The sequence below is a fragment of the Carassius auratus genome, chromosome 20 (assembly GCF_003368295.1).
Source record: "Carassius auratus strain Wakin chromosome 20, ASM336829v1, whole genome shotgun sequence".
NCBI lineage: Eukaryota > Metazoa > Chordata > Actinopteri > Cypriniformes > Cyprinidae > Carassius > Carassius auratus.
Window position 1 is genome coordinate 18,429,567 of NC_039262.1, and position 12,126 is coordinate 18,441,692.

The window sequence follows — 12,126 nt, forward strand, 5'->3', positions numbered from 1 at the left end:
CCATGGAGACCGGTGAAACCACAGGTGCATGTCTGCTCCTCCTCTGTCTCCTGTAGAGAGGGGTTGGTGGCTCTGGCAGGCAGGTGAGCTGGAGCTGTATACCGTGTCGGAGCTGGTGAATGATGTACGTCAATTGTTGTTTTGCAGGCGTGTTGATAGATAATTGAGGGCAGATGGAAGACTGGTGGGGGAAGTTATGAATGAAGTCATAGGGAGTGTATTTGAATTATCCTGCACCCCGGGTGGAAGCGGCACGCTGGGCCAATGGCTCCTCCAGCAGTGTGGAAAACACAAACACACACAGATACATGAAATAAAGTTACTTCCCCCAACCTTTTGGCAATTGGCAGCTTGTCGGCCCGTCTAATCAAACCTTTCCCTTAATTGCCTTGTGTAGTGTGTCGGTAAACACTGCTGATCATTGCTATAGCGGCTGTTCTGTAACTACGGAAATATCAGAGTGCTTTCATCATCCCGTCTCACTTTTTTTTGTGCTTAATACGAGAACTGAGATCAAAGCAGCACGGGTTGAATTTCATGCCTTGTGAGTTGTGTTTTTGGTAAAGTGAAATGTGGCCCTGGAAGCCCCCGATGGAGGGCAGACAGCTTAATTAGGTGGAGAACAGCTTCTTTGATCTAAAAATATATGGCAGTGTTGCCCGTTGAGGCAGTTTTAAAGGTGCCTCTTTATTCACTAGACAACGAGGGTCTCGAGTGCTAGGTCTAATCCTCCTCCCCGCTTTTTCTCAGTACTTCGCAAAAATGTACTCGGTGATGATGTACAGTTTATTTCAAAATAAACTTTGAAGTCCTTGATAGCATCAGGCTAAAGTGAGTCTAAATTCAAATCTGCGTTTAGAGTAGGGCTGTTTAAGACTTTAGCACCAATTTTAGTTTAGCCCACCTTGCAAGTAAAGGTCTTTGCACACTGAGACTGAAATTGTAGTATGCATTTTTTTCGTATTCGTCATCCTAAAAAAAAATTGCCACGCACCGAAATCTTGCACACTGAGTCTGCAGAACAGTACTAAATGGAGTCTTCAAGCAGTGAGGATGATTTTGCTGTCCTCTCGCTTCTTAAAAGGAGGAAAAGAAAGGAAATATTGGGGCCATCCAATCTTGACATAGAGACAGGAAGGAGCATTCACCCTCAGGGGCAGCAGGATTATAACCAACGATTCAAAGTTTACTTCAGGATTTCAGTGGCTTAATTTGATGCTAGAGCCACATATTTTAAAAAAAAAGACCACCAATTTCTGTGAACTCAGTGTGCAAGCAACCATACAATCTTTCTGTAATGGATTAGTTACTTTTTTATTATTATTAATTTACTTAATGGCGTAACTAGTGAGTCCACAACACTGGCAGTCGAGGTTCACCTCACTCTTGGGATGGTCCTTAGCTCCAACCCAAATCAAACTCTTCTGCCTATAGCTTCGACCTTGATTGGTTTGCCTTGGTGTGTTTGATTAGGGTTGGAGCTAAACTCTAATGGAAAGTGGATCTAGAGTGTCAGAGTGGCCCACCCTTGCTATAAAGTATCTCGTAATAATATTAATCTTGATACAGATATCGAAAGATTAATGATGTATCATGACAGTACTTTGTCTTCTTTGTATTTCAGAGCATAGGAAAGGGTTCTCTCTGGTCTATTGATCCTGACTACAGACACAATCTGATTCAGGCGCTGAAGAAGACTCCATATCATCCGTATTCCCCTCGGCTTCCAAAACCTTCTACCTCCCCGTCTGCCTCTCCTCAGCAATACCACAGGTAACGCCTCAATTTATCACCCAGGTTTTTTGTTTTTCGTTTTGGCCATCCATTTCTTTTCCCTCTCTTTCCTTTTCCTTTGCACCTACCAGTTATTACTTTTTTCCTGTTTGGCGGTTTGTTTTCTTCTGGTACTTTCATTCACACTTTCCATTTTGTGTGGCCCTGAAAATCCTAGTCCAGACTTTTCCATTTCTAAATAAAAGTGCATGAGCACAAAAAACGGTCTTAGTGTGGAATGTGACTGAGAGGACGTTAACTTTACCATGGCTTGAATCAATTTAACCATACAAGAGCTTTGGATTAAACAAATCTTCTCTTTATCTTTAAGAAAGAGAAAGATAGGAACCCGAAGAGAAGAAAGATGACATACAAGTTTTTTTTTTGGTGTCCTCTCTTATGACCTTCCTGGGAAGAACACATTGATCCAGTGTGTGAGGGTTTTGGGTCAATTCCTCACTCATTCTTGATCACTCTGTCAGCCACTGGACATGGTCCTCTGGGGAATCTGTGGGATGTAAAGAAACGGCACATGCCCTTCCTGAGTCGTTTCTTCTCCTCTGCTGTTGCTGTGACGACCAGAGTACCTCCATGGCAACACATGCATAAGACAGGTGGAACAGTAGCACAAAGCTATTTTTCTGGCAAAAGAAGAAGAAGAAACAACAGAGATAGGACAGACAGTTAGTGCTAAGAAACACATTATAGACTTAGCAACACTAAACTCCATAGCAACAGAAGATTTCAGGTGGCTGTTTGCTTGCTTTTTCCTTGATTTTTTTTCCTCTTGTTGGATGAAGGAGCTGCTCTCGGTAGTTTTGTGGTCTCTAGTTCTCTTTTGGGTAATGATAGTCAGTTGCTTTGTAAAAGTTTGTATATTAAATTACACAGTTGTGGCTCCTAACACCCCAGTATAGTGACGGAGATGCTATTCTGTAAAAAGCACCATCGTTTGGATGAGAAGTTGACTCTCTGTGGTCATTAAAAATCTCATGGCATTTCTCGTAAAGAGTAGGGGTGTATCCCCAGTTTCCTAGTCAAATTCCCTCCACTGGACCTTGTCAATCATGGGCTCTCCACTTGATTGGCTCTATGACTCTCTCCTCTCCAGCTGTGACTGGTGTGTGGTAAAAGCAGTGGCGTCGTTGTCCTGTGGATGCTGCACATTGGTAGTGGTTGAGGAGATATCTACTTCATATGATTGTAAATAGCTATATAAATACCTTATCCATCCATCCATTAAACCTGATACTCCAAATGTATTTTCTGTAAAAAAAAAAAAAAAAAGTTATTGCAGCTTATGCTTTTACATTACTTTAACTCATCAAAATATGTTGAGCAATGTTTTTAAAAAGTTGGTTTAATGTAATTTAAGTTGAAATTTCTTATATACTAATACAAAAAAATTCAAGGCAGCAACTGAAGTAAAGCATTTTAGTTTAAATAGGATGGATTTTTTTTGTTTTACATTGTGGAAATATGATAGCTTAATATTTTTACATGGTATTTAGATGGTCCAAGTAGGTTTAGGCCCGATCGCAATTCTATTTTATACCCCTTTCCCTTCCCCTACCCCTCCGCCTACCCCTTCCCCTTTACCCTTGAAACGGAGTGTCAACGGGTAGGGGAGAAAATATTCCCCTAAGGATTGGGACACCACTACTATGCCATCACATGTCATGATTCGTCGTCTAGATCTTACAATACATACACATATATATATAATTCGGCTCCCATGTTAACAGGTTAGAGCTTGCAGACTGCCTGCGTGAGACGCGCGCATGCTAGAAATAGAACCGATGCCTATTTTTCACACGACACGCAAGCATGTTGGAAGCGTTTCCAGGCAAAATAGAATAGGAAAGTGTGTTTATATGTCATTTTGTAAACAAATGCATATTAATTCATGACATTTTGATGTTTGAAAGTCTATAGGTTGACATAAATTAATAAAATAATAATAATTATCGATTTTCAAATATTGCACATGTCAAACATAGTCTATTTTTCCGTCAGTACTGTTGATGGTTTCCTTTAACAGTAGGCTTTATATTTATGCTTAACATGAAGGTGTAGGTGTGTAAAAGTTGAAATTGTTGTCATGAAGACAAGAGCCTGGTCTGTCGGCGGTCACCTACAGCAGCAGCAGCAGCATGCCAGCGCCACCTCAGGCACGGTTCTGGTGTGTAAAGACACAGAAAATGCAAAGCATCCGCCACACAACTGACATGCAGCAGAAACGCCACGCATCCAGTGTGTCTCCGACCTAAGACACTTGAGTTTGTTATTAACCATTTAGGAGTTATGAGAGATTTCATACTTTTGACCGCTGTAGCGCCCTTGTCAGGCCGATTGGGGTGAGCCTTGGCGACGTTGTAGACTTTGTGAGGACTACCATCACTTCAGTAACATGCATTTACAAATAAGATTGGGTGAATTGTTATTTCATGCCGACTTTAATGTGTGTTGTATTGAGTGGCTATGCTTTACTCAAAGTATTTGTTTTTTTAATACTGTATAGTTGTTGTAATTGATTTTTGATATATAGTTCTTTAATCCATCCACTGGCATACTAATGCATTTATTATGCAATTAGAACCGCTCATACTTCATTCATAAATTGTACATTTTATGAAGGTGGGATCAATTTTATAAGGTAAATGATTAAAGTGATGTCAGTCTGCTCATCTGTGAATCTAACACCCCCTGCTGTTCCTATCATTTAAAAAAGTGATGCACATGGTGAGTTTGTGGATCGGATTTCAGGACTAAAGGAGCGAGTCAGTCCAAGTTTAAAGGATCATAGCGATTGTTATTGGAAGAACAAGCCATTTGGATCCATTGCTCTTGGACAGTCTATAATGAGTAATCATGGTAAATAATGGGATTTGCAAGCCTCGCCAGAAAGTCTGTACTAGTTTAATTCGATTCTTGCTCTACCTCTCAGGCTCCAGTTTGCATTCCACACCATCCGATCTCATTTACTTAGTTTCCTCCCCTGTTTTTATCTGACTTTGACTAGGATTTCAGAAGTTCATAAAACAAACGTTTTTTCATTATCATTTTCACAGTATCTGGAATTTCTCTCTCATTCTCGCTCTCTGTTTATGACCCTCAGTCCTCCACTATGGCCAGGAAGTCCACTCTTCAGAAAGAATGGAGGAGTGCTCTTACAAGGTAAAAGTCCTATATTTTTGTCATTTCTTCTAATCTATTTTTTAAAGACTACATTATAATCAAAAGTCATGTACTCCTCGCTGTTGATAAATTAGCCAAAGTGAAAATACATTACCATTCTAAGGTTTGGGGTCAGTATGATTTAAAAAATGTATATATTTTAAAATGCAATTTATTCCCATGATATTAAAGCTGAATTCTCAGTATCATTACTCCAGTCTTCACATAAGTCTAATATGCTGATTTGGTCTTTAATGACTAGACGGTTCAAAAGAAAAGTATTTATTCGAAATAGAAATTTTACAAATATATGGACATGTCTGTCATTTTTGATCACTTTAATGCATCCTTGCTGAATAAATGTTAATTTGTATTTAAAAAATGTACTTTTTTAAAATTTACAGTTTGTCTCTTACAATAAAACAGAACAAAAATATTGATGACTCATCCTGTAATACACAGATTTTTGTCCAATTAAATAATTACAATAAAATAACCCACCTCCTAATACCACCTGTCACCATCCAGCAAATAAAATATTCATGGTTGCAACTTAGCCTTCTACAGTAGCTTATTAAAACAAATCCAATAAGTCTCACTCAAACTTTCAGTTTTAATAAGAAATATGACAAACCAGGAAAGAAACGTGATTTCACGTGCCCTGTAAAAGCACCACGCAAGAGATCCTTGACTGTGATTTATAAAATAAATGAAAAATACTCTTTATCGCACAAATAGCTGCATTGCACCTACGGATTACCTTTGTAATATCTTGGGAATATCTCATTTCCCACAACTGCTCCTTCATCTCTCTTTCAGTCCATCTGTTTGTCTCTCTCTCTCTTTCACTCCCTGTTGGTGTCCCTGCCGTTTAAATGTCCATTTGATTCCAATCAGGGTGCTCTCTTTCCACTCCACCGCGAGCAGCTAAATGGAAGGAAATGGATACATTATCTGTCTGTAGTGGCTCCTCTCTCCTTCTCGTCTGCTCTGGATAATGGAATAATGGAGGCAGAGCTGCCTGTGAAAAGTGTCTGAGTGATTTGAGACACATTTGAGTGATGTCAATGTCTTTATGTGTGTGTGTGTGTGTGTGTGTGTGTCAACTGCTGGACCGGACACTCTCAGCTGAAGGCTGCTTCACTTAATCTTGCTCCTAGCTTACAGTTTGTGAGTGGCTGGACACCTGCGAAGGCTCTTCTTGTCGTGGCCCTTAAAGCGATAGTTCACTCAATAATGAAACTTCTGTCATCATTTATTCACTTTCCATTTTTTTGTCTGCTGTGAAACCAGTAGCAGTGGATTGAATACTATTACTGACCTTAATGTCGAAACATAATGTCAGTTAATATTTCTGGTGAAATGGTTTATGATGTGTCCGTGCTACTTTCCACTCACCTTCATGTTTGTTTCAAATACAAATGATTCCCCCCCCCCCTTTTTTTTTTTTTTTTGAAAAGTTTAACAGAATGTTCAGGCTGCTCTTTTTTCATGCAGAACGGCGCCCGAAAGCACCTTCTTAAAGTAATTCATATGACTTGCATACTACATTCCAAATCTTCTAAAGGCATACGATAGCTTTTGTTTTAAGAACGTATGACAGGATTTTCATTTTCAGGTGATGATTTTTCTCAGGGTGATGTTCTTCAGATCTTTTAGGGCAGTGGTTCTCAACCAGGGCACCAGGAGCCACTAGAGGGCGTCAGCACTATTCCAAAGGCCCCTTAAAATAGCTTAACTTGGTTTCAAATAAGCTCAGTTTGACCTAAAAACGGTTACAATTCTAGATGTAAATTGACATTTTAATGTATCACGTTTTCTTACCTCCGCAATTGTCATTTCTGTTTTATTTTAAATTCACTCATTCATACAAGTTTTCAAGACTGTGGATAATGAGAGAAAAAAGGTTGAGAACCGCTGTTTTTTTTTCAGTTCTCCTAAGCATTTCTGTAAGATATTTATCAGTGATGTAGATGTTGTATGAGCAAAACAAATGCTCAGAGAGCAGCATAAACTACATGTTCTGCTGTCGAACATGCAGTTTATGCTGCTCTCTGAGCATTTGTTTTGCTCATACAACATCTATATCACTGATAAATATCTTACAGAAATGGGAAGTAATGTAATGTAAACAGGAGGAATGTAATCCAGTCGGATATATTTTCTCTGTGTTGTAATTGGGGTTTGTTTTTCACAGTTCCTCAGAGAGTGATACAGCACAGCTCACGGGTGGCTGCTCAGGGGCTCTTTCCGGTTATCAGACCCCTTCCTTTGAGTCCTGTGAGCAAGAGGACCACAGCCGTGAGGTAACTATATCCTGCTCCATCAGTGTTGTTGTTTATTCAACTGTTGAAATAGTTTTTTAGTAATTGAAAAAAAGAAAATAATTGAAAATAAAATATAAATATTAGATAAAAGAGAAATTGAGTTTGAAGTACAAAAAAATAAATAAAATAAATATAAATATAAACAAAAATGAAAGTTAAATAGAGATCTTAACAATAATAAAAATGGCAAAAGCACATAAAACTAAAATTGAATTATAGAATATTAATAATTACTATAATAGTGAATAAATAATATTTTTCTTGTCTTTAATTCATATAATTCAATTCAATTTCAATTCAAGCTCCATATAAATGGAGCTTACATAATAAAATGCAAATGCAAAGCGGGTTTAAAAGAAAACACAAAATGCATTTTGTCTTGTTAAAATGTTTGTACATATTTTTTTGACATAAACCTTACAAAATTGTGTTAGATATGTGCTTAAAGTGAGAAGTAATGTTAGAAAATTACATTTAAAAAAATGGTCTTTTTAAATGTATATGACTGTTTTCCATGTTATTAAATTTACAGTGCATCTAATGCTTACTGAATAGTATGGAAGCCCATTTCCGCCACTAAATAATAATAATAATAATAAAAAAAAAATATATATATATATATATATATACATATATATATATACATATATATATATATGTTATTGTGACTTTTTAATCTCATAGTTAAGACTTTTTTTAATCATACTTGCGTGATACAAACTCAAATTGTGAGTTATAAAGTCAAAAAGATAGTTTTTTTTAAATATATATATTCATTAGCAGTAACAGGCTTCCATAGAATAGTGCTCTTAGCAAATCTCAAACTGAATAATCATGTCTTATACTATATATATATAATATTATATTTCAAATTGTAATATCAGCCATTGATTGATTACCTGCCATAACATAACACACCATATATACCCTGAATACACAGCAAGTCATATTGAAGAATAGCATCTGTGTAACTTTAATAATGATTGGCTTCTTAACAGATCAGCCCTGGGCGACTATCTGACACGGGGTAAAAACAGCCTGCTCTCTGACTCTCCTCCACCCAGCGATGATCAGGAGGAGGACCACACATACAGCAGCTCGCAGTCCCTAAATACAACGGGGGACATTTCTTCCTCCACTCAGGGTTCCCTCTCTGTCTACAGCCCCGGTCAGGAGGTGACACTCACTGAGGTCAAGGAGGAGCAAAAAGACTTCCCGCTGGACGCCACACCACCTCCTTCCCAGCTGCTCCAGCGCAGAAGACTGCTGTGGACCAAAGGTCACCTGCGGACCCCCGGCGACACGCTTCCCCTGAAGAAGAGACGGGCGGAAAAACTCCTGGTCAAAGAGGAGGAGGACGAGGAGATGAAGGAGGCGGCGGGGTCGCTGCTTCACCTGGCCGGCGTGCACTCCGGCGTGAATAAAAACACTCTGCGTACATGCAAGAAAGAGCTGAAAGAGGAAGCCGATGATTAGCAATGAACGAAAATCCCGTTAACACAGATCTAAATACTTCTGTTCCAGGATATCAGGTGAATTCTAGTCAGTTGTTGCAATATCAATAAAATCACTGTTGTCCCTTGTCAAATCTGATTTCCAGGGTGAAAGATTCTCATGTTCATGTTGTTTTGTGTGAATGTGTGTGTGTGTGTGTGTGTGTGAAGAGGGAGAAAAGCCATAGTAAAATTTGGGTCATTTGAGTGAAAATGTTTTTTCTTTTAATTCATCAAGCCTACCGAACAATTGAGATGAACTAATTATGTTGTAGCAATCCTTCTAGTTCACATCAGAAAGCTGCTCTCAAGTGTGCCAAAGATATGAAACCTGTTGATGAAAGTGCAGCTAATACATGCACACTTGTTAAAGCCAATAATTGGTTCAGAAAATAGTGATACCAACCTATATTACAAAATAACATCTGATGAATATCTGGGTCAGTGACGTGACGCTCAGTTGTCTTGGTCTGGGTTTATTGATTGATTTAATAATACGTAGTTCATACATACTGAGGTTTTTTTGTGATGGGCATGGTTTAATTTCTGTATTAATAGTGGCAGTTTTTGAGGCATACAGTTAAAAATGTCTGTTTGATACAGCTGTACTCATTAAAAGTAATATGGCATTACATTTTATTCCTTTAAAAATAATAGTATTTTATTAAAGTCATATTATAATAATGAAATAGTTTAAAACGATCTATTTTTGGTCTGCAAAATCAAAGTCATGTCATGCAACAACAACATCAAACTCATATGATTGTGTCTATGAGACTTAAAGATGATTTGCCAAATTATGACACATGTTTCATAAAAAAAAAAAAAATCATAATTTGAAAAACGTTTTTTCAGAGACTACATTTTTTTTGAGGTGTAAGGAAAATATTTGTGTAATTAACGGTGACACCACATGATGTCAAGAAATAAGTCAGTGACCCAGTTATTTATTAAGCAGTAAATGTTTCGTATAAAATGACCTGTGTCCAGTGGATAACAAACGTAAAGGTCAAATGCAATATTCCATGCCTGGTATTTAAAACATTTCTGCAGTTAGGTCTTATTTGAAGCACACTAAAACTAATCCAATGAAGCAATGTGTCACGAATGCCTATTGTGTTGCCAAATGTTGGTGTTTTTTAAGATTCTTTAAAAAAAAAATGTAATCTTCATCACAATCCAAGCAATTTGTCCTGTCAGGATAACACTGTAAAAAGTTACTCCCACAGAAGGCAGTTTTTGCCTGGTTTTCAGTTATATTGCATGGGTGCTTGTACATAAGAAAGAAGTATTTTCTTTTCTAAATGAAAGATAATGTAAGATAGATATTTAGCATGAGGCATGGCTTATTTTCTTACAAGAAAACAGAGAGGCTTCTCTAAAAGCGTAGGTTTCTTTCTTGACTCTTTCTTTTTTAAAGCTGTATTTCTCTTCTGCGGCAGACAACTCTTCCAAAGGAAGAGACTTCACGGAAACCCATTTATGAACAGATCTGCCTTGTATTGAATATCAGGTGAAACTGATTTTGCCTTTTTCGTGGTCCTCTGTTTGGTGGTCCTTTTCAATTCATCGATGTAAGTGTTCAAATGTTGTTAATAATCAGTGTTGGATGACCTATCACTCTGTACACCCTTTAAGGTTGTGCCTGCCTTTAGTTGATGTGCTTGGATGTCTCTTCAGTCCTTTTGTACCGGTTCCATACTCGGTCATTTTCATTGTGCAGTCTGCAGCATTGATATCATAAATTGTACTGAAATAGTTTGACAAGGAATTAGAATTGGCTTTTGGATAATCCCTTATTGGCGCGATACTTCGCTACTGACCTTGGCTTGTCTGTTTCCTTTATTTTTTGCTTCCAACCCTCGAAATCTGTGAATCTGAATGTCCAAGTGTGCACGGGGGTCCTACAGTCATCTTAAAAGGAATAGTTCACTCAAAAATAAAAATGTAGATTAGTTTGCTGCTTCTTTTGAAAAGATTTAAAGAAATTGAGCATCGCACCAATGGATCCTCTATGTATGAATCGCTTTCTGAATGTCATGTGTCCCCCAGGGGGAGCTGAGCACAGATATATTAATTAAACATTTCAGCACTTTTTTCAATAGTAAGATAGGACTGTTGTCTTAGGCAGGGGGTTTAGTGATGGAGCGGCACTGTAAGTGTGAGTACGATGTAAAATTAGAGACGTACAGTGGGATGGCCCTTCTTTATTTGATCCACATATAGGCAATAAGCTGCTGCTATGCTGTTTTGCTTGAAAGTGATTCCAGTCCCAAAATATGCCATTTGTTTTGTGTACCCAAAACATCTGATTTAATGGCTAAGATTCATACAAATCCATATAAGACAAAAGGGGGAGAAAAGTATGCATGAATTGTTGAAAACATTCACTGCCTCTGAAATTATGTGTGAAGTAATATAAGGGTTTTGTCAGTGTTGTTGATGTTTGTTTTTGCCAAATATGTTTTCATCCTTGTACTTGCGTAAGTGGTCCGGTATGATTTTTAGAGCACAGTGGAATCATGATGAATATGTATTTGACCAGGTCTATTTTCAATACACTCAGATGCCAATGCTGTACGAGTATAAAGCGGTCTATTTCCTTGGTGTGCAATCATATTGCCAAAGAACAAGATCAAACTATTTCATCAACACATGTAAATAACCACGTCGTCTGTATGACAATAAATGTCACATCATGTTGTTACTTTTTCACATATTTCTCCTGAAACTTCAAATAATGTTTATGTAATGTATTGTCTTCCAGTTGCAATAATAAAAATATCAGAGTTTTAAATGACGAGTCGTTTTCATTTATTTATTTTCAGTGGTAATTCAGCTGATAGCAAAATGTATATTATATCATATTACATTATTATTATTATTATTTTTTTTTTTCTAACATTCTGGCAAGGTTGTCTTGATATTATACATCATCACTTTTATAGAAAATTCATAACTAAAGGCAATCCAGGCTCAATCAGCAGCCACCAGCTCACTTTAGCCCATCTCTGTTGCTATGCAACTCCAGGAGCCATAAGCAAGCAATCTGTGCTTGATACATTTTATTAGTCTTTGTGTTGAGTCTTTATGAGTAAAACACTACAGCTGTATTTTATACCTTTAATACATTTCATTTTGAGTGCCTTTTCTTGCTCGAAAGACAGGCCTAAAATTTCAGAGAGAACAATGCATAGAGAGTGTTTCATTTTAGATTAAGTGAAATGAAAGTGAGTGAAATTCATTTAAAGAGAATTTGGCATTATATTACTTGATCGTCTGTAGATCCTCTGTAGTGAATGGGTGCCGTCAGAATGAGAGTCCCAAAAGTTGATAAAACCATCACAATAATGCAC

General features: G+C 37.5%; 1 protein-coding gene across 1 annotated transcript in view; it reads left to right on the plus strand.

Annotated features, from left to right (window-relative positions):
* The window catches only part of LOC113121101 (forkhead box protein N3-like), a 33,936-nt gene extending 25,066 nt beyond the window's left edge, over positions 1–8,870 (plus strand). Inside the window, exons 3-6 of the mRNA XM_026291342.1 lie at positions 1,625–1,773; positions 4,892–4,950; positions 7,148–7,256; positions 8,276–8,870. Of these exons, the coding sequence (XP_026147127.1) occupies positions 1,625–1,773; positions 4,892–4,950; positions 7,148–7,256; positions 8,276–8,753 (795 nt within the window). The 3' untranslated portion in view covers positions 8,754–8,870. The remainder of the gene's footprint in view (positions 1–1,624; positions 1,774–4,891; positions 4,951–7,147; positions 7,257–8,275) is intronic.
* Positions 8,871–12,126: the final 3,256 nt, after the last annotated feature.